This window comes from Uranotaenia lowii, chromosome 2 (assembly GCF_029784155.1).
Source record: "Uranotaenia lowii strain MFRU-FL chromosome 2, ASM2978415v1, whole genome shotgun sequence".
Classification (NCBI taxonomy): domain Eukaryota; kingdom Metazoa; phylum Arthropoda; class Insecta; order Diptera; family Culicidae; genus Uranotaenia; species Uranotaenia lowii.
The window spans coordinates 270,140,848-270,165,047 of NC_073692.1; the positions used below are offsets into that span (position 1 = coordinate 270,140,848).

The 24,200-nt window shown below is 39.6% G+C and overlaps 1 protein-coding gene across 3 annotated transcripts in view; it reads right to left on the reverse strand.

The window, feature by feature from the left end:
- Positions 1–24,200, reverse strand: part of LOC129749686 (dmX-like protein 2) — a 38,675-nt gene that overhangs the window by 9,704 nt on the left and 4,771 nt on the right. For 2 of the 3 annotated variants that reach the window (XM_055744734.1, XM_055744733.1), the window contains exons 2-9: positions 10,502–10,719; positions 10,296–10,441; positions 10,027–10,230; positions 8,263–9,966; positions 5,649–8,086; positions 4,840–4,926; positions 3,383–3,508; positions 18–3,318 (exon numbers count right to left, since the gene is read on the reverse strand). In XM_055744734.1, the coding sequence (XP_055600709.1) occupies positions 18–3,318; positions 3,383–3,508; positions 4,840–4,926; positions 5,649–8,086; positions 8,263–9,966; positions 10,027–10,230; positions 10,296–10,441; positions 10,502–10,719 (8,224 nt within the window). The remainder of the gene's footprint in view (positions 1–17; positions 3,319–3,382; positions 3,509–4,839; positions 4,927–5,648; positions 8,087–8,262; positions 9,967–10,026; positions 10,231–10,295; positions 10,442–10,501; positions 10,720–24,200) is intronic. The other variant, XM_055744735.1, reaches the window with a different exon arrangement.

Below are 24,200 nucleotides of genomic sequence, written 5' to 3' on the forward strand. Positions count from 1 at the left end.
GGCTGTTTTTATTTTACCCTTTGGTATTGGTTTAATGAGGAAGAAAGACACCATTGACATCTCTGGCGGAACGAACTGCTCGCGGTAAGTAGGTTTATCCTCCTTCATGTTAGCGGGACCCTGCGGTCCACCAAAATGTCCAAGTAGCTTCATATTGAGCTTCACTCGTTGTTTCGTTAGTGAAGTAACCGCACCCCAGACGCTTCCCTCGGCTACAGGGCTATCGAGGTTTTCCTGCTGAACCTGCGCTTGTACCGTTTGCTGGGCGGCCTGTACATGAGACGTGGCTTTACGAAGAAGCTTTTTTACACCTCCGCCGTACAGCGTTGACCATGTGTAATCAGAAAAGTTTTGCCCAGCCAAACGGTACAAAATGTGACAGTCGCAGGTCGTTAGTGCGTATACAAACAAAGCCATGTAGGTGGCTACGAATGATTCACACAAGAGGACGTTTAATCGCGGTGTATCTTCGTCCTTTTCGCGAGCCAGAAGCGCCCGGAGATTGGTTACACCTGGCCATTTTGATGGAGGAGTACTCACAGAGAGTGGTTCGTCAGTCGAGTACTTTCTGCGTCTTTGGTGAGCGGCTGCGTTTGCCATAAGGTGGGTACTTTGGCAGCTAGCGTTCAATTTTGCTATCGTTTCCATTCCAGGACTGTTGCATCCTTCACTCGCATTAGACTGTTTCACACTGAATGTGTCCGAATCGCACAACGACTGGTAGATGCAAGCAGAAAGGGCCACACCTAAATCCCTTAGGACAAATATTCCATTAGGGAAAGCAGCACGCTGTGCATGTGGAGGACTTCTCATGTCCACAATTGTCTGTAACATATCGTGAGTATGTGATTGCAAATAGCGTAGTGGATCGGCTATGACGGTTTTATTACCGGCAACGCAAGCACTTAACAAGGGGAGCGTTGTGGGGAAGGGTAATGGGCTCAGCAATTGCTGTTGTGTCTTTTCTTGTTGGAGTTCTTGAAGGAGTAATATTAATTCCATTCTAACAGACGCCAATCCACCACCACTTGCGCCATGCAAAGAACAGTAGCTAAGCAATGTTCTCAATAAGGTTTCATTAGCTTTCAACCAACGTTTTCGTTTAGCTGCTCTTTGAACCTTTGCTTCAAAATCTTGCTTTTCCTGGATCAAAATTTCATGCAATGTTGGTTTATCCTGGGGGAATTTATTTGCCAGTATTGGAGTGTCACGATCTATTATGTCGACGTTGCTATTGTCTTCAATTGCTGTATTATCGGAATCACCGGTACTATAGTTACATAACTGCTTAAGAGCTTCAACTTCGCGTTCCAACCAGACGTACAGTTGATAACGCAATTGTCCACCATCCACTTCGAATCCAGTTGCCAATGTGGATAGTTCTTCCATTAAAATTTTCAAACATGCAATGAATTTCAACTGCTGTGCCATGATGTCCAAGCTTCCCTTCTCATTCTCATCATTCGAAGAGACATTTTCCATCTCTGGTTCAGGATCACACTTTTTCAATTGGATACCTTCATCGCTATCCTCCTCTTCTTCTTCTTGCTTATCCTCTTCGTCCCATTCTATCTTAAACTCATCAGGGCCATTCGATGTTTGAGATGTTATCGGGGCACCCCAATCAAAACCGGACGTAGCTGATGAACTCCAATCAACAGCAGTCGATGATGCAGGAGCACCCCAATCGATAGAATTGGCTGTTTCCTTGCCAGAATCTGCTTGACTAGTTTTACTCCAGTCTAGAATTCCCGTTGCAATTGAATTACATTGTGTTTTTGCATCGTTGGGACTTTGTATCTGACTGCTGGCATCTTGGTCAATTACTTTGGTAGGTAATTTGCTAAGAACCTCTAGGGCAAGAGCCGGACATCCAGCTTTGAAATGTGCATGTGCTGTTGTAAAATACAACTGCCGCTCTAGTGGTGTTATAGTATCTTCAAGTTGAATTTGCTTATCCGTAGCAAGTGCAGGTTTAGCAGAACTCGTTTCGCTGCCATAGCTAAATCCGGCCAAAACCACTTGGGCGCGCTTTTTATCCTGAACAGAAGAAGCGATATGCTGCCGGATGAGCAACGGATGCGTGCGTAAGTAAACGTAAAAATTGAAGACGTTCGGGTTCGTTGAATGTGACGTATCAGATTGGGATGTATAATTTTCGTCATCGAACAGAGGATGCATGCTTCCTACATTGCTATTCAGTAGTGTACTCAAACTTCCAGAATAGTCCTTCAGTATCCATAAAGCCATTGAACGTAGAAACGGATCAGGGTGTGCGCGAGAAAGATCTTGATTTTCGCCATTTTTATCGCACCCTAGGACCTCTTCATATAACAGACGTTTGAAGCTTGGAGGCGTGGCATCATGTTCTCCTTCATACAAACGAGTAATAACTAGTGCTAATTGTAGATCTTGTAGTTTAGTTAGACAAACCTCTAGTGCGTCGTTGAGAGAGTTTGCCAAAAGGAAAAAGGCAACTGCGTGTTCGAATCTCTGTTTGCCTAGCAAAGCAAATGCATTTTTCAAAGCAGCCTTTCTCCATCGATCTTCGTTGAAATTGTTAGCAAAAAATGCTGTCATCTTAGCATCCTTCTGGGATCTGAACAGTCCCCATACAACGGATTTTTTCTTCATTGCCATGTAATACAATGCAGCATCCAGTGGCTCTTGATGTGCTTGGAATGACGCTTTAGCCAAACGTTCAATGCATTGTCTCAACAGGTTATTATTTCTCAGCCACCATCCTACACCCAATTCCTTCAGGACATGCCATTTTGGTTGTCCCTTGGCATATGACGGAATTAGGTTTAGCAATTCTTCTTCACTCTCTGAATGGAACGCCCATACAATATTAGCCGTACCGACACCCTGCTTCTGGAAGGACTGCCTTTGAGCTATCGGCAAACAGCGGAGCAAATAGTTGTAGTGTTTCATCGCTAGCAAAAACCGTAAACCACAATCATCCAATGAATCGGTGGAAACATTCTCGTTGTTAGGAACACCTGTTAGATTTTCTTTCGCAATAGCTGTTTTGGCTGCATCGATGGCGAATCGTTCCGCAAAGTCCGTATTGCACGTTGATACCGTATCTGCCAGTGCCAGCAGGTGCATTTGATCCAGAGAGGACAATCCCGGCAGATGGGTGTGCGTTAGTAAACGGGATAACAGTTGACCTTGTCTAGGGCCAAAATGAGATAAATAATGCTTCTCCGGTAGAGACGAACGTCTATCGGCATGACGATTGATGTCAGGCTCGTCATCTAGTAGATCATCCAATGACTCGTCAACAACGTTGCTTTCGAATAGTTCGTTGTAGTCCTGGAAGCAATGAATGTGAAAGTGAATGTTAAAATGAGTACAGTAGTTCTACAAAGTCAATTACCTTAACTTCTTCGCTTTGCTGGGCCGTAATACCCACAGTTTCTTTATCGGCTGTCAGCAGTGTCCATAAGGGCAACGGAGGGATTGATGTTATTTCAGCATAGTCAAGTGTAAGTTCTTCTGGAATCTAGGGTTAAAAAAAATATTTTGAATTTTATTTCCGCCTTATATTGATTTTTTTTTCAATCGATTTTTCAATTTGTTATATTGTTTCCATCAATTTATAAATAACCGAATTACTACCATTTACAATTACTATACAATTTGCAACAATTCGCACAATTTCTTTCTATCTGATTACAGGTTTCTCTCGTGTTAACTCAAATTCACTCATTTTTCCGCACAATTAGACGCAATTTATCACAATTCCAATAATTGGATGGAAAACTTGTGTGATTATTGGCGTATCTCCTCTCTACATTTCAGTTCCCCAGTCTCAAATCTTCCAAACAGAATGAGACGATTGCTTAAATTTCTGGCTGCAACTAGTTAGAGCGAAAGGGATGCCTAATGCATGTCTTATCTTATGTTAAATGTCCTTATAGGTAGGATATTTTACCATCGCCTTATTAGCTCAGTAAAACCCACAAAATGTAAAAAGCTATCCATGAACCATTATGTAGCTATTTAAGATATTAGTTTTATCGATATTACAGTTTTATCAAAGCTTTTTATGTGTACTTTTGTTATTCCGAAACTTTGGTAAGCTTTTTAGAAGAAGTTTGATGGATGAATTATTTGATTTAGTAATTAAAAACAAATATTTAGTCTGGTACTTCATTATCATGGGAACTTACAATTATAACAAATTGAAAAATCAGTATAGCGGATCTAAAAAATGCTGCCTACTTTATTCACTTTTCTTCAACCAAACGTAATTATGCTTATATTCAATGTAAAGTGAAAATTTTTTTTCGAGAAAGTATTCATGCTCTAGAATATGAAATTGTATACTATGGATTTTGTCTAATGTTTCTAAAGTATCTACTCAATCTAATAACCGTTTCTAAGTACTGAAAAGATCGAAAATATTTTTATCATGAATGAATTTTCTATTCTATGAAATTTACTATTCTGTAAAGAAACTCAATGACTATTTATTGCCTATTGATTGTAGAAAGACCATACAATGATTTATTTTCTTCTTTTTGATTTCCATCAGTAACATTCTAGCATAGTTGAATTAGTTTCACTGTTAGTGCATGTTAAGTTCACACTGCAATGTATTTGCTGATTAGAGAGTATGATGTGTGCACGACATACTAGTTAACCAATATTTATTGATCAAGCTGAAACGCGGTTTGAGGAAGCGTAAATATCGGCAGTTAAAAAGCAAAAGCTTAAAAAAGAATCATAGATAAAGAGAATAAAGAAAGCAGTGTAATTACCAATAGAATATTATTAGAAAGATTTTGAAAAGGAAATTTATAGCAAAACAAAATCAAACTCAATTCGCACCTGTGTCGTCGATCCTCTCGGTTCAAGAGGACTAACAGTGCCTGCCGGACAGCTAACAGAAAGTGTGCGAGATCTAGACCAACCACGCTGCGAAACACACGTAACGAAATATAAAATAGAGAGAAAATATGAAGAGATGTATTGCGATGACAAATGAAATAAGATGACAATATGTAGATTCACCTGATTATAAAAAAAGAAGAAAAAAATATTTTTGAGAAAGTTACGATAAAGACTGAATAGTCTGTTTTGTATTCCGAAGCTCAACGTGAATTTGGTAATTTTTCGTGAAAGTTGGCTGTTTGCCAGATCATTCCAAACATTTATTAAACTTGCAAAGAAATAGATTTAGAAACTTTTAATATTTATTTTTCTCAAAAACAACTTTATAAATAATGCTTTTCTATAGAATGGAATGGTTTGAATTGTTTAGGAATAAATGATTTTTTTAAGTTGGTACCGTTAAGTTTTGGAAAGCTTATGAAAAATCAGACTATAGGAACAGAAACGTGATTTATTGACAGCATTGATGATGCTAATTATATTTTCCAATTCCAAGAAAATACATAAAACATTCTTTGATAATGAAATAATTACAATAACCCAACGTATGAACAAGTGATATGCTAAATATGTAGGTAGGTATAAAGTTGTAAGCAAATGTCACATAAGTCATAAGTGCATAGGTATTTGTTAAAAACGTGATGTGATGGTTTTAATACCAAATGTTGATTACTAAAACTGCATTCAATGCTTGATATAATGAGGCTATTTGGAATACAAATGAAATAGAATATGCCGGTAAATACCTGTCTGTTGAGACTTTCTTCATCTCCACCGCCACCCCGTACACTATACGAACCACTGATGCAACGTACCAGATGGGCCAAGATTGCTTTAACCCAGCGGATCTTACCAGAGTTCAGCAGTTCCATTAATTGTTTCGGATGATATTGAGGCAGGACGGGACACGCGATACGAGAAGCCTCGAACAAACCATAATCGGTCATATAATCGTGTAAGGGTTGCTGTTGTTCAACAGCCCCGGAGATCTGACCGGTGCTGGCTGTTCCTGGTTTTTTCTTCTTTCCATCGTTGGACATCATTTGTAAGTTGATTGAACTGATTCTAGATAACACGGGCATAGAAGATACATTCGGCATGCGTCGTTGGGTATTCTCTTGAGCCAGAGATCGCAGATCTTCGTCCTTCAAGTAACGATTGTCGTACAAATCTTCGCTCTCTATGTGATTGAAGTTATTCAACTGAGCTTTCCACTGCGAGTAGACATGCATTTCTGAGTCCATTCCCGCGACAAATATTCCATCGCGCACCCAGGAAATCTGCATTGGCAATGGAGGCAGACCATCTGCCGTGCAAAGTTCTATTTGACGGAGTTTCATCCATCTTATTTCATCGTTGAAATGGGGTTGTGCTAGGGAGCTCGCTTTTCTCAGTAGGGGTCGGTTAGTCGATTGTGATTCTTTCATAGCTTTCATATTGGATTGTGCCAGATCACTGGAAACTGGTGTAAAAAGCATAATTTTACTACCAACGGCCACTGTTAAAATGTGCGACCCGTCTTCTTTAGATACCCAATCGAGTTGGACAAGATGCTTTTGAGTCAGTGGACAAGTATTTCCATGTTCAGTGATGCTTTTACGCAACGATTGTAATGTACTAAAACTAGGAACCGCTAACAAACCAGAACCAGGCTTAGTGAGCGCTTCTGGTGTAACATCTCCATTTCTGGTAGAACGAGTATCTTCATGAGACAATGTTTGCAACATTTGATTCAATCTTTGTTTCTTTTGCAAAGTTTTGTTATCGTACAAGTAGCTTAGATCTAAATGTGGGTCTACCTGTATTCTAGGAAGGTGTATATTTTTTAGATGTATAGTATCTTCTAGCACCCATTCACTTCCACCAGTGCTTTCACATTCATAAATTGCCACACACAAGTTCACATAACGAGACTCGGGATCATTGCTTTTGGTAGGCCTAGTAAACGATTTTCCGTATTTATAAGCGCACGCTATTCTTCCGGAATAAGCTGCACTAATGTGTAACAACTGACCGTTGACGTCGATAGTAGATTCCTGATCTCTGCGAATCATATCCCATTCGCGCCAATCATATTTGAAATTGAGCTTGTCTTTGGTGTCCTTTGTTACATTGCACTTCCAGAATCGTACAATAGAATCAGAACAAGCTGTAACAACAATATATGGGGCGAAACATGCTGGATAAATGGACGAGGAGCTCAGATGACCAGCTGCCGGTGCCGCATGTATAACATCAACTCCATCAGGTAATGGCAACTCCTGTGTGCAAACTTTAGTGGTTGATATATTCACATGTGGGCTATGATCGACGTGCGCTTTTTCTTCATCTTGTGCCTGTACTCCAGCCATTGATGCCCGATGAATGAATTCTGGGTCCTCTAGATCCTGGACAAGATTGCTATCTGGAACGTACATCATGCTACTACTCATTTCATCTGGACCTGCTGGTTGAGAAGCAATTACAATGCGCCACATGTGAACTGTTGTTCCGTTATGAGTTCGTTCTAGTACTACCAAATAAAATGGCTCTTCGAACTGTGAATTGCGTTGAAGATCAACCATGGCCCCAAGTTGGCCGTCTAGCAATCCAAAATGCTTTCCATCATTCCCAAAAATAGCAGGCTCCTCCGAACGTTCTCCTGTAATCAACTGTTCTTGGAATACATGTAGAAATTGGGTATTTTGCCAATCGTGAATAGCGTCATTAATGGCATCCAGTTGTATAATACATCCTGGTCGAGCGGTAGACTGCTGAGAAACAATTTTTATTTTATCATGTAATGCGTGCTGAGCACCTTCTGCGTGGTCTAAGGAAGATTCTGTGGACAGCGAAACCATGGAATCCATTCGGCGGAAACGTCTTTCAGAGCTAGAGATTTCCGCTAGCAATGTCCTGGCATCAATCACAGCTTGGTATACACGCAAGCTTTCTCCGTCACTTGCAACGAAACAAGCAGATGGTGAATTGCTAATGTTACCCAAAGTTGTGCTTGGTAAAAGCGTTGGAATCCATGCTACATTGCTGAAAGCGGATATTTCCGGGGAATTAATTCGCGCCAACTCGCTCACACCTCCAGATTTTGACAATGGACCAACTGCATCAACACGCCAAAGAATAAGCTCCGAACAAAATCCTGAAGGGGCACAGATATCCTTGGGACGATGAATCTTTTGATTACCATCTATTGAACGATAGATAAAAGACATGTCAGGGTCAACGAGCAAAGGGTACGAAACATTTGAAGGGATGATTCGGTTGAAATGGTTATTTTACGATTTTCTTATTAATAAAGTGCGAATAAATTGAAAGCGTTTGGTATATCTACATTTTTTAATAAAACGATGAAAGATTCATTACCTTGGCAACCCGAGTTGGTGGTATTTGGAATGTCCGGTATATTGTGATGGGAGGTTGTCAGTAACAGGGGTAGCACTGGATGACAAGTTATATCGTTGACACGGAAACGGTGACCAGAAGCACGTGATGCATGGCCAATGCTGAGTACTTGGGAAAACTTCGTTTTGTCGGCAAACGTAAGCTGCCAAAGATTCAGGGTACCATTTGAGTGCTTTGTAACCATCGAAATAGTGGGAGATGGAGGTGCTGTCAAAATATCTGAATGTTCACCACCATTGTCATTGCCATTGTTCTCAGATTGATTCTTTGGCGCCTTCGAGGCTACGCCCTCTTCGTCAGCATTCTCATTTTCTTCTTCGTTTACTTCATTTTCCTCCATAACACTGGGCAGAGATGTTATTATATCGCTGTTTATATCCGTCTGATTGCTGTAATTTCCATTCGTTGATTTAGGACCACGAACAATCATATCGCGGAAGCTTAGATTTCCACCCGTGTTATAGAGGGCTACTGTGGTAGACATAGACATTGCATCGCCTAAAGGAAATGCGGAAGGAATACGTGTGGAAAATGATACTTGCGCTTGGCGGAATGAGCCTGGATGGTATTCGTCAAGCCATTCGACCACCCAAATGAGGTAACTACCATCGATAGGATGAATAGAAAACAACAAGTCCGGGCTGTGATGCCAGTCTCTGAGAAGACACTCGATTTTCATATCAAGCGAATCTGTTACATGAATATTTCCATCGTTTATCAGAGAGTTGATTGAAGTTGTGTTCGAGAGGGAATGATGACTAGGAAGTCCTGCGTGAGAGGCAGCACCGACCGAATGCGACCTGTGTGATGGGTAAGGGGGGTGTTCGTCACTGTTACTTTCTTCTTGGGAAAATGTTGGTTTCATTTTCGGTCGCCTTTTTCCATCCTCTGTATTCATCTCTTCTTCATGAACGACCTCAGATTGACCCTCACTGTTTGGCCCAGATAATAAATCTTCTTTCTCGATAACTTTTCTAGTCATTTCCTGCAAAATCGACTCCGCTTGCAGTGAGAAATGCATTTCTTTGTTGTTGAGCCAATGAAGAATGAAATTTGGTTGCACCGATGGATCATTCGTGTGCATAGATGGAACCAAAGGAATATCTGTTTCTGCATTGATTGATGCAGCTAAATGAAAATGCAACCCGGGAGTCATTCCTGTTCCGTGATAACCATAGGAATGGAAATCATGTACACTGTACGTTGAAGGGAGTGTCGGAATTGGGGCATTACCAAATCCGGTGCCAGCTCCAGGTCCACCAAATCCAGCCCCCATGCCATTGAATCCATTAGTACCGTTATGTTTGGCATGTCGTCTTATATGGAAGCAGGTTTTCATATGCTTAAGTCGCTGCATGAAACGATGCTTATGTCTGTGAGTACGGAATTTCGGATTCTGGGATGCTAGAGGGTCGAACTGGTTCATATTGACAAGCCCATCATCAGGAAGGACTGTTTCTACCCAAATACGGCAAATATTGTCTAGGCATGAGGTGACAAGCATATTTGATACAGATCCTTTGGGCATATATTTACTTGTTTTGCGCCATGAGAGATGGGTCACCGCGCGAGGATGAGCCACATACACGAATCCATAACTAACTTCAGGCAATCCGCAAAAGCTTTGCGATTGTGATTGCTCGAAACTCTTCGTCGGAAATAGAACTGAAAATTTCCAAGTGTTAGTATGTCGACCCCGTTATTTACGTTTCGTATAATACTTACTATGTTTATTTTCATACCACACTTTCACAAGACGGTCACTTTTACCAGAGGTTGCAAATAGTGTTCCTTCCGGGCTGAACGCCATATGGTGAACTGGTGTGGCTGTATGGCATTTCCATAAACAGTCCCAACCAGAATCATTTTCTTCTTCATTTGTCGGTGAACGTGGATCGCGATCGCCACCTCCAATTTCAAATTTAACGGCTTCAATAAAAAAAATATTTTTTTTTTTCAAAACGTTTATATAATTAAAAACAAATTAAACTTACGTGTTGGTTCGTCGTCATCATTTTTTGATAATCTTTCATGCCATAATTGTAAAACAGTTCCTCCGGTCAGCAATCGTGTACCCTCTAGATTCCAAGACAAAGAACTGATGTGTGAAGTAGCTTGTAAACTACCGGTCTGTACCCATCTGCAATATTTCAATAATTAAAAAAAAAACCACACCATTCATACTTGTTACTAAACATACTTATATTCTAGCCCGTGCGGAGATAGTCGCTCGCTATGGATCAGAGGCGTCGGCTCGAAAATGCAGACTTTGTCCTCATATGCAGCTGCTATCTTGCCCGTATCCGTGCTGCAATCCAAAGCCGAAATACGAATGTAGTTGTGCACAGCTCCGGGGATAATCTGGACACGTTCGAAGTTGCTTGCTAGCACAACAATGTTACATCCAGCCGCGTAAGCCTATGGTATCAGATTATTTGTTACTTATATTGAAATTTCGTCAAGTTAAAATATTTGAATGTGTCATGAAGCCTAAAAAATCAGGTAGTAACACTTGTATTTCCGGTGGTTGCGGCAGTCCATTAAAACGGTCCTACGCCGTTTGGCCTAAAGTCATTTGGCATAAAGCCGTTTGGCATAACGCCGTTTGGCATAAATACATTTGGCATAATGGTCATTTGGCATAATGGCCGTTTGGCATAATGGCCGTTTGGCATAAAAATATGAAAACTCATAAGGTTACATGAAATGTTGCTAAAAATTAAAATACATTAGTTTTTATTTTCAATTTACCGAGATTCTAAACAAACGACTTTTATGCCAAACGGCGTTATGCCAAACGGCTTTATGCCAAATGACTTTATGCCAATCGGTATACAATCCATTAAAACACATAAGTCACACCTTACACTGTCTTACAATATAAGTACATAGGTGTATTGCTTAATTTGTTCGAATCAAGTTCTTTCGTATTATTGAAAAGAGAAATTGACAAAACCTTTCCAAAGCAGAAATGTATAGTATGTCCATAGATTTCGTTGTTGTTATCCCCCCAGGATTTGGGTTCCAAAAGGTAAGCGAGAACGAACTGATATTTTGGTGACAGCATGGATGATTTTCCCTAAATACCAAGCCTCGCAGAGAGAAAATTTATAGAACTCACTTGTCGAATCCTGTAACAATCGGATTATACTTGGTCTATTTTCGGATTATATGAACCAATTCGGATAAGTCATGTTCAACATAATAATAATAAACAGTCAAATCACAAGAAAACTCACTATAGTGATATATGCATTATGCTCTGTGCATCAATCGAGATAAACCATTTAAAGCGGACCATAGACTGCACAAATTGCGTATGCAAATTCGATGATTCCACGACGATTGTTTGATCTATGCTCGCCCACACACGATACAAACAAATTTCGCGCAAACACAAACGATGGCTGGCGGAAACAGTAACAGCAACAACAAAAAAACACCTCCACCCCGGCTGGGGCTGATTAAATGGCCTGAATTTTGTAAATACAGCACTGTACACCATGCCACAGAGGGTGGTTTGTACAACATATTTTGATCCGGACCGATTTTACTTAAACCGTTTGGGCGCTCATTTAAGCAGTTCCATACACGATGCAAATCGTGTATACAGCGACAGAATGTCATCGAATTTCATCACATTTGTACAAATGTGGTGAAGTCTATGGCCCGCTTTAAGCCACACTACATTTGCACAAATGACTTGTGCAAATTCGATGATTCCACGATTGTTTGATTCTACACTCGCCCACACACGATACAAACATGTTTCACGCGAGCACAAACGATTGATGGCGGAAACAGCAACAATTTCTCGCAGGCTCTCGTTTAATAACAAGTTTGGTGCCGGAAGATCCGAGAAAGGAAACGGAAGCAGCATTTCCGGACGTGCAACTCAACAATCAACAACGCGGAGAAGCGTTAGCGTAGATCCGGACGGTCGGTCGGATTTACTACAAATCAACCACTTTGGGAAAGCATCATTCGTACCACTTCCTGTCGAAAATTGAAGCAGATCATCGAGCGAACACTTGCTGTCAAACCTTTGGTAGAGGCTCTGGACAACGAAGAATTCGGTGCAAACCAGGGAGGTGGCAATCTAGTTCTTCTTTCGAACAAGAATCTTTTTCTTTTTTTCTATCCATAAGGAGAGACGTTTATGGTGTTGTCCTCTCAAAGCAGTACGTAGTCTCAAAAGTCCAAATTTCAACCAATGAGGAATCAGAATGATTGATGAGTTAGTGTGCTATCAACCATACTTCTCTAGCATTTGACATTTAGTTCGGGCCCTTGACAGCGAAATGTCAGTTTTGTTATGGGCCCACAAAATCGTGGGCCCGTAATTTTGATGGTTGTCAAATTCAATGACAAAGGATAGGGATGCCGTCTCCCTGGTGCAAACGTATCCGAATACGCAGAAGTAAGGTTGGATTCGCTACAATCGGATTTCGGCAGGTTGTCCATTCGATTCGGTGACGTAAAGCATGGATCACTACAAATCTGGACGCACTATTTATTTTAAAATAGTGCTCCTAGTTGTCGGATCTGGAATGTTTTGGCAGCACTTTGTAGAGGAATGTTTCTTCTACCAGTGCTGAAAATTTCATTACGATTCGTTTTGTTTCAAAAAAGTTACACGTGATGGAAGCCGCGAGATGAAAATAAATTTTGAACACCCACGTCAAAAACCCGACGTGGTCGGGTTCAAAAATCGCGAAATCGTTAAAAATTGTCAAATCAACCGTGTGTAGCGTTCTCAAACGTTTCCGTGAGATGCGTACTATAGATCGGCAGGTTCATATACCAAGCGTTATAGTGGACCTAAGAATCAGAAACTGCATTTGAAGGTGTTGAGAACGATCATGGAAAACACAGGGTAGTCGGACTATGACATTGCCAAGAAATTCAACGCCGACCGGTGCACCGTCAGCAGAATTCGTCTACGCGAAGGAATACGATCCTATCGGACCATTAAGCAACCAAACCGGACATTGAAGCAGAATTTAGTAGCCAAAGGACGTGCCCGCAAGTTATACAAGAAGATTCCAACGAAGTTCGACGGATGCATCCTCATGGATGACGAAACGTACGTGAAGATGGATTTTGGGCAGCTTTCTGGCCAAAAATTATGTAAAGCCACTGCAGTGGTGCACTGCACTGGTCATGGCGATGTCCCCGGCAACTTCAAATTCGTTTTTGCTGATAAGTGTGCAAGAAAGTGTTTGATCTGGCAAGGTATTTGCAGCTGCGGACGAAAAATTTCGGTTTTTGTGAAAAACAAGACCATGGACTCCGAAATTTACAAGGAGGAATGCCTGAAAAAGTTTTTTTTTCGTACATTAGATCTCACAAAGGACTAGTTAAGTTTTCGCCAGATTTGGCAAGCTGCCACTACAGCTAGGAGGTTCTACAGTGGTATTGGGCCAACGGGTGGATTTTGTCGAAAAGGACATCAACCCACCCAACTGCCCTCAATTCCGCCCTATCGAAAAATTTTGGGCAATTTTCAAGCAGAAGATGAAGAAGAATGGTAGGACGACTCGGGATGCAACAGAGATGAAGAGATTGTGGAACAAAATGGCCGCTGAGGTCAGCGAATAGGGTGTTCAAACTATAATGAGTGATACTCAACCAAAGTTCGAAAATTCATCAAAACAACATCGGAATAATTTTTTTATTATTTTTCCTTCAAAGTGCAATAAAAACCCTACATTTCAAGTACAAAACATTTTTATTTTGTTTACATAGCTCCGAGATAGACCCGTTTTAATGCGTCCAGATTTGTAGCGATCCATGCTTTACGGGTCGATCGGACTCGCGTCGTGCACGATCCTACTTGGGCGAGTCAGCCGCAGCGGGAGGACTCTTAATTGCCTGTCCGGTGGTGGCAACGTCGCCTATTAGCGACATCCAAAATCGGAATAAGACCGATAAGACACTGGCGAGACGAGGAAAGGGAGAGGCTCGTGGTGACAGTATTGGCTGGCCTGATTCGATCCCAAAGACCACAAAACCAAATCGGTGCCACGACAGGGTCACCTGTAACAGAGCACACTACCATCCAGCTTCGGACCAGATGCGCTGGAAGCGCACATTCCATGTGGCGTTGCCTGCGATCGCTGCGTCGAGGGACGGAAAACGAGTTTGCGATGAGTGAATAACAAATTATCGATTGTAAAATGCACACAATAAACGAAACCCTGGTAGAATAATGACGGTGTAAAATTCAAAAATTAGCAATTTTTCTAATAAAATGTGTTTTTTCTTCTCAATTATTGAGTGTCTGCTATAAAAATGTACCCGTTTTAAATTTGCTATCACACCGGTGGGGAACGTGTGTTTTAGCCGATTCCAAAATTTAAAATTGTGCTAAAACTGGTATATTTAAAACCAATATTTACGCCTGTACCGTTGCAGGCGCTCTTATTTGAGAAAAACAACGAGTTGCATAAACTGCCCTCTCGCCGTCGAGTTTACCAATCTTCCAAAATTAATGGAAAATCACCCAATGTAATGTCAATCGCCCGAGACTTCGACAGATCTTATAATTCCGTAATCAGCTACCAGCCGATAAGACCGCACAAGATGCGCATTGTTGTCGGTAGCTTAAAGGAAGCAAATGCCATTGATTGTGATTCGAAGTTTACGATCGAATACCGCGTTTACGTTCCCGCTCGTGACGAAGAGATTGACGGAGTGGTAACCGAAAAGTGTTTGACCGTGCGTCGATGATCTGCTGAAGTCAGGGGTTGGCTGACTCAAAGACCCTGGTCTGCCCACGGCCAAGGTATCGGACTAAGACTTCTCTGAAAACTCGCTCTAAAAAATCATATAGAGACATGCTGATGCCAAGCGTCTCAGAGAACCAGTTTGGCCTTCTATTAGGCGAATATGAATCTGAAGGGGAGGATCCATGTGAAGGATCATCTCCTGGGCCATCTTTTAAAAAAAAATGTTTCACAGACTTCAAAAAGGAAACGCACAACTAGAACACAACCCCGATTAGCTGCCGGAAAAAATAAAAATAATAAAAATCCTCAAAGTGGAAATAGTAATTCTACCCCTCCTATTCAGAGATCTCCGGGTTTTAATCCGTTCCAGAAGAACTTCCTTCCACTTTCAAGGAAGTCAAAACCCCAGGCTTTCCTTCAGTATTCAGAAGCATTTGTAGTTAAATAACAGGAATGCAACAATTCCCAGAGAAACTGCATCTGACGATGGATCAGTTTGCCCAGCTTTTCGGCTGATGGTAAGATGAAATTTTCGGAAATTGTTGCGTTCATCCTGGACTTTTTCAGCGAACCAGCAAGACGGAGGACTATGATTAATATGTTTGTACCTTTTTTTTGACTATGACCCTCATCGCAGAAACAATTTCTTTTGATGGCTATCTCATCCTATATGAGGGAAGAGAAATTGTTTCTATATTGCAATGGAGCTGCAGAAGTATTTTACCGAAATTAGACTCATATCAATATTTCACTTCTCCCAGAACCCCGGCTGGTACTGGGAGATTTTAACTCCCATGGTGTGGGCTGGGGTAGCTCACATGATGATGACCGTGCTAATATTATCTATGAGCTATCCGACGACTTCAACATGACTGTCTTAAACAATGGGGAAGTGAATCGATTTAGCGGATCCCAATCACAGCATACACACTATTAATTTTTTGGTGTAAATTTATGTCAAAAACGATGCACAAAAAAGAAGCATCTCTTTTGACATAAAATTACATTGTAAAATACAGAAACGCTTGAAGACATAAAATTTCCGGCTATAATTGAATAGCACATTCGACATAATATTACATCATTAATGATGTAAATTTACGTCAAGAAGAACGCACAAAAGCGTAGCATCGTTTTTGACATAAATTTAGATCATTGATGATATAATTCGTACATTCTAATATGTGAATAATTCTACTGAATCAAAGCAATCGAAAAATTCCTTTTAATTTAACCACAGTATAAGAAAAGTTCAGATATCGGCATTTCGATAGCAACTTACTATCTTCTACAGTGAGCGTTTTCGATTGAAAACGCTCACTGATAAAAATAGTAAGTTTCCACAAGTTGCTATCGAAATACCGGTATCTGAACTTAGCTTATAACGTTGTTGAATTAAAAAAAAATCTTTCGATTGCTTTGATTCAGCGTCGTTTATATTTTTAGTCATAGGAGCTTTCGGAGACACAATTTTAGAGCCACACATTTCATTTTATTATTCATATTTTTATATTGTTTATGCAGCTTACACAGCAGAAATTATTTTCTGTAAAATTACAGTAAATATCCTGTAACAAAAAGGAGCAGGACTTTCACCGGAATTTTACAGGCCGAAAAATAATCACATGACCTTGATTTTTCAGTGATCAAATTATTTGACAGGCTGCTTGAAAATTACAGGACTGTAAAATTTCAATGCACTGAATCGTTCGGGATCGAATAATGTTTGTCCCTTCAAAATATGAAATCTAGATTATTTTTTTCGGTAAAAATAAAAGTTATAATGTATGTTTTTTTAGTTTATTCGACAACATGAAACTTTGATACTAGACCTCAATTAATCTTGATTTCACAATTTCTAAATGCATTTCTTGCTATTTTGATTTTTTTTTCATTTGGACACAAATCGTAAAACCTTACTCACTGTTGAAGATGGTACGCATCATACGGAAACTTTCGAAGACTGTTCGTTAAACTAAATTATCTATCACGTTACTCGAAACCCACAAAACGGTTGCTACGACCACGATGTGGCTCAAATTGGGGGGCCACCCCGAACGATACACGAATGTTCTTGGCCAGCACCGGGACATCAATGCTTCGACGACCAACGAGGAATACTCATCTTTATAAATCATCGAGATGAAATTTTTTGATTCCACCGTCCAGCGCCAGCATTAATTGAAGCACACCGTGAGCAGCTAGGTGCTGCGGCCCGGAGTTCGGTTTTATACTTCGAACGGTCTCACGACAGGGGAAGCTTGCTGTTCTTTGGAGGTATTTTCCACTTAAATGTTACATAATTAAAAAGAAAAATTAAAATTTCATTTTGATAACGAATATCACAAACATAATTCGGTGGTGTAATAAATTAACCACCTAGATACTTACAACATCCGGTACCAAAGCCGCATAATTAAACTGATGAATGCGCTTCGAAGTTTACACAGTCGGAGGATCGTTTTTGAAGCTGTGCGATGTAAAACTACAACCGTTGCATTGTCTGGAGCTCTCGTTGCCAAACACCGGAAGGTGCAACTATGCGACACCAACATCTCCGGTAATCTGGAAATCGAGGAGTCCAAATTGCTCACCTGCGGCGAAAACTACACGACGTTCAACATCGGAGAGACACCTACACCGGACAGATGTACTGGAATCCCAACGTCATCCTAGGTGCTCATGGTTCTCGCTGATGGCTGATCCCCGGGACTAGGGGCTGCAGATGGGAACCGAATACCAGGTGAATATCATTGCCCATCTGAAACATATCGTTACCAGAAGTCCGCAATCAAATTCCGGTTCTGCAACAGACACGGTCCGACCTGTATGAAATGAACGTAGTGAACGAAAAGTTTTGCTGCCTGTTATTCGTTACTTTATAAGGTCATATTTTGTTTTGAGAAAGAATGAAAACGTACCTTTTCACAACCTTTCACAGGCGTTGCTGCGACCCGGAGGAAGGACAACATTGCTATGCCCAGAATCCAAGTGCCGGTGCTGCTAATTCGATCCATCTTCGCTGCTCACTTGGTCGGTGAAGTGAAGCCACCCACGATTACGTTAGCCGTCGGATTTTCTTCACCGGAGCCTCTGCGAAATGGATGCTTCAGCACAAACAAAAACGGAACTGAATCTACTGAAACGAATCGACCGAGAAACAAAACAACACAGCAACAAAACAAAACGCGTCCGTTTGACGTTTTCCTTTTCGTTACCAAACTGTGATGCCAGATGGCATTTTCCATAACGAACAATTGAAAATTGTCGGACTACACGTATTTCAACGACACGTAATTTTTTTCGACCTGTAAAATAACACTTTCTGCCTAAAATTTCCCGTGACAATACGCACCAAAATAGAATGCACTTGCTTTTATTTGTTTTGTTTCTGTTTCTTCTCAAGGTTGCGAAATTTTAACCTCGCACATAATTTTACATCTTCTTAAATTTATATTTAGGTCCCTTTTATAAGTTTATATTCAATATGATTGAAAATTACATCTTTAATGAATTAGATCATGATACAGTTAAGTCTTTCGAAAGTTATGGCCTGTAAGCTTGGGTGTTTGTTAAGTTTTGATTGAAAAAGATGTGAAATTAAATCAATTCCTAATTAGGGCGAAACATAATTAGGTCTTCAAGCGTTTCTGTCTCGAGTAATTTTATAAATTTTTTGGTGTGTAGTATTTTAGAACTTTTTCTAGCTTCTTCCCCTCTGACCTTGGATTGTATACCTTCCACATACGAGATCCTCATGGAGCGATCTAGTTTGCTCATCAACATTTCTATCTATCACCAATGGTCGTAGCCCACCAGAAGAGATCAATATTTCTATGTCCTCAGAAAGAATCTAGATTGGAAAAAGTACGCATCGGATGTCGTTGAAGCTATCGACTCCACGGACGAACTGTCTCCGGAAGCAGAGTACAGTTTTATTTCCGGGACAATTGTGGACTGTGCAATCGGGGCACAGGTCAGACGGAATGAGAATTGACGTTACAGAAACGGCCTCCCTAAACACATTCACACACTGTCCGTAGACCACTATTTCATCTATTCGAATAGTCCCGGTCCGTTGAGGCGATTCGATCGATGAAACTGATGAAGCGCTCTTCCTATTTCTTGCTGGAAATTTCAGAGATATTGGGCGCTCTGATCGAAAATTCGTATAGGATTACCTTAGCTTGGATCCCGTTCCATTGTCTTATTCAAGGCATTAAAATGCGGACTTATTGGCTAAGGTGGGCGCGTTACAAGGTGAAATCTTTGAGAGGATAATAACTTACAATGAATATTTTTCAATACCTCGCACTTTAGCGATTCATGCTTGGCAGTTTAGCAGGGATAATGGCACACTGGGACGTTAGCTCCATACGATTATCCCTAAGGCTCCGACGAAGGCATGGTTTAAGCATTTTAACATTTCATTCGCGTGGTTTCTCGGCTCATGCCAAATCACTACCGGCTTGACGCGCATTTGTTTCGTATACAACTACCTAGTTACAAGCAATGTTTGTGTTTGTGGGGATGGCTACCATGACATTGATCATGTTGTGTGGACGTGTGAACGGTTTGATCGATCGAGAGCTTGGCTACTGGATACCCTTAGGGCCTGAAGTAAATTACCTGGTGTTCCAATTCGAGACATCTTGGCAAACTTTGATTTAGAATATTTGTACCCCATCTACAAATATCTCAAACTGTCTGACTTGGTCGTTCAGTCCTCTTTCCCTCTGTCTGTGCTCTATCTAATGCTCGTTTCGTCTATTTATTAGAACAAACTTTCAACACCAGAAAGAAGGCTGACCAGGAAGTCGAAAACCCTGAGGTAGCTATCGAAACCACAGCTACAGGAAGCCATCACCGGACCCTGACGGAAACTGTTCTTGGAAATGACCCCAGTTAATCCCCTTTCCTTTTCTATAATAAGATTTGAATTAACAGTTGAGTAGCCGCGACGATTGCGGTCCCCCTCTTACTAACCCAAAGTTAGGAAAAATACTTCCGGCACATAAAAAGTTTATAAGTAAAATGCCTGAACAAAACCATTCTGGTGTGGTGGGATGGAGATCGACCGCGCGCGCGAGGAGAAAAGTGCAAGACGATTATGAAGTTTTGCAGAACCGGATTGCCTGAGAAGTTCCAACGTTGCTTGGCCTTGGAAAGCAAGTTCAAGAACTTGATCAGGGGCAAGAAACGTGGGTACTGGCGCGGATTTTGATTCGGTGTACATAGAAGTGTCTAGGAATCTTAACCCTTCGGACTTTCACCAATATAGAAAAATTTTCTATGTAACCTATTGTCTGAAAAAAACCATGCATTTTAGTCATGGAGAAACCAACGTCGAACGAATTAGTAACATGGGTCTACCTCAAGGCTCATGTTTAAGCCCCCTGCTATACAACTTTTATGTCCGAGAAATCGATGATTGTTTGGCACAAAATTGAACGCTTAGCAGCTTCCGTATGACTGTGTTGTTCATACCACAGCCCGATCAGGAGAGCATATCAAAATAATAACTCAAATATATCTCACCAAGATATTTACATCTGATTCAGTTATAATTAAGTACTCAAACATTTCGATTTTAAGTTTCTCCTATCTGAATTATATCTTATTCTGATTGACAGACTTGAAAGGGGTTAGGCTCATTTTCAATGATAAAGATTTTTTTCGGATTGTCCTAAAATATAATGATTATATCTCATTTTGATATACGTACAACTTTTTATGAAACACGGATATCGAAGTCAACGGCCCAAACCGTACATTATTGAGTTTCGCTCAACAGATCTATAAAATTGAATCCAATTTTTGGGAAACCAAAAATGGAAAATGGTTTTAGCAAATATTGTGGTTTATTGACATCCCACTAGAAATTTTCCTCGAAGCACTCATATCTTGATAAGTTATAATTTTGATAGGTTTTGTTCTGCCTAATATCAAACTATGCTATCTGAACGAGATATAATCTTGAAAGGAGCATATAGAAAATTGATAAAATTTAGCTATGATCGTATAGATTTTTTTATATAATTTGAGATATTTTAACATCCTACGAGTACTGAATAATAACTTATTTAGATAGGAAAATCTTAGTATCAAAATATCTCATTTTGATATGATTTAGTGTTTCCCTCCTGATCTGGAGGTAAAACAGACACTCAAATAAAACTCCGTTACAAGAAATTCTAAATAATTTATCACATTGTCGGGACGGTCGAACATATTGACGCCTTATTAACAGAGTTGAAAAAGTTAGCCCATTTTTTAAGCCTAATAACTTCTTTATCTTAGCTCTAATCGAAACCCGATCAGGAGAGCATATCAAAATAATAACTCAAACATATCTCACCAAGATATTTACATCTGATTCAGTTATAATTAAGTGCTCCATACTTTCGATTTTAAGTTTCTCCAATCCGAATTATATCTTATTCTGATTGACAGACTTGAATGGGGTTGAGCTCATTTTCAATTATGAAGATTTTTTTTCGGATTGTCCTAAAATAAAATGATTATATCTCATTTTGATATACGTACAACTTTTTCTGAAACACGGACATCGAAGTCAACGGCCCAAACCGTACATTAATGAGTTTCGCTCAACAGATCCATAAAATTGAATCCAATTTTAGGGAATCCAAAAAATGGGGCATGGTTTTAGCAAATAATGTGGTTTATTGACATCCCACTAGAACATTTTCTCGTAGCACTCATATCTTGATAAGTTATAATTTTGATAGGTTTTGTTCTACCCAATATCAAATTATGCTATCTGAACGAGATATAATCTTGAAAGGAGCATATCTAAAATTGATATAATTTACCTATGACCGTATAGATTTTTTTATATAATTTGAGATATTTTAACATCCTACGAGTACTGAAAAATAACTCATTTAGATAGGAAAAAATTAGTATCAAAATATCTCATCTTGATGTAATTTAGTTTTTCTCTTCTGATCGGGAATGCAGTCTTCGGATGAAATGTTTGTTATAATTTGACCTTTAAGAAAAAAAACTGTATTCAAAAGAAATCGAACGAAGGTAACTAAAGTTATTGAAAAAAAACTGGTTTTTCATGTTTCTCCAGGAAAAAAGGTCCCAAAATCCCATATAAATTTCAGGCTCGTTGAGTGACCCCTTACCGTGATCCGATCTGTCCCAAATTTGGCATGAGATCTTGTACTAGGCGTAGGATCAATTTTAGACTGCAGCGAACAACTTTTTTAAAAGTCGGGTCATTTGGGGCACTCTAATAAGGTACACCGGGGCAAGTGCAAACGGATTTCACCATAGTTCAACTTTTACATGTCCTAGAAAAATATGTATGTCTTCAAAAAGGATCAATTATCGTTCGTTGCATCACTAAAATAGTTCTCAACAAATTCCCGTTGAAAAGGAAAAATAAAAAAAAAAATGTTGGTAAAAAGCAACGGTACTTTTGTGAAAATTTTTCTAAGTTTGCACGTGCCCCGTTAATGGGGGCAAGTGCAAACGCAATACTTTTTCCAAACTAATTCACAGATGCGTCAGTGTATCGCTCCTAAAATGAATTAAATACATGTTTTGGTATGTTTGATCAACTTTTATTGATATATTTTCAGTTTTCCTGCTATTATAATTATTTTTTGGGACTCCATTTTTTTTGACTGATGTTTTAAGCGAAGGATCTTCATTTACCAAGGCAAAACAAAAAAATTAATTTCCGTTTCAGACACAACACTTTGGATACCCCTTCTGACCAAACACTCACCTTTCAACGTAAATTTGGATTTGAATGTCCTTTTTTGTAGCCAAAATATGCAAAATAAAAATACACTGTTCATGTATAGTACGTACTTCAATAAAACAGTGCAATGTTTTTAGTGTATAATTCAAAGAAAGTTTAGTTTATCTATGTCAGATTGTTTGTTTGGGCATAAACAAAAATATCTAGAAAAAATATTTTTTAAATTTTTTTGTAACAGAGAAAAGTTGAACGTTTGCACTTGCCCCTAGTTTGCACTTGGCCCGGTGTGCCTTATACTTTCAAAAGAAAGTTCCAATAACAGATTGGATAATTTACATGTTGAAAATACAAGATTAAAAAATGCTTACACGAACTTTAATAACCAGATTTTTTGAATTATTAATGCAAAGTGAAATCCGATTTTATAAGAATACAGATTTATAACACCATTAAGAAACATACATCTGCATCTGGATTTTTAAAACACATGTTTAGTTTAGGTGTTACGCCGCAAAGTAGTATGCGCTTATTGATAGGTGTTGACAACGAGCATCCCCTCGCTGCTAGGCGATGACATCTTCAAAAGGGAACCGTCGATAATTGTCATCGAAACAGGAGTACGAAAACAGATGCTAAAGTATTCGAGAACGTGTCTTGTGCCATCACGAGGTGTAGAATTTATAATTTCTTAAAAAGAAGATTATTTAGTTAAAACAGTAAGTGCCAGGGATACTATTTCGCGAATGACATAACGTTCAGGCAAGTCTAATATTAAATTTAATTACCAAGAACTCAGTACCATTTTCGAACTTATGAGTTCAATGCTCTAATATAACCCTACTATTTTAGCTTGTATCACTGGCTTACAACAGGATTCAGTAACTTTATAATTACTACTTTATATTGAGCAGAACCGTGAGTATTATATACAATCCTATCAGAACAATTAAAATTAACAATTACTAAACCACAGGTAATTCAGTTAGATCAAAGGCATCCTAGACCTACTTTCGGGATTCGCTTTTACATGTTGGAAATTTGAAGAAGGTTAGGAGAGCACTAAAATGTAAGCACTAAATGAACTTACTATCCAACTACAATTTGCTAATTTTTATAATAAATTTTAGCTTTGAAGCTGACCAAAATCAGTCTATCTAGAAGTGTTTCATTCCTCGTAATACTTCAAAGATTTTAATTCTGATTACTAAGAATCAACTGAATATGGATGCAAATTCAATAGACACGATCTCGGTGGCAACGACCACAAATAATAGAAACTGCGGAAAATGTACCAAAACAGATTCCATTGCAAATATGGTCGGATGTGACATGTGCGACGTGTGGATGCACTTCCCTTGCGCCGGAGTAGACAGTTCCATCGGTAACCCGGACCGTAGTTGGAGATGCGATAATTGTAAAAAGGATGACAT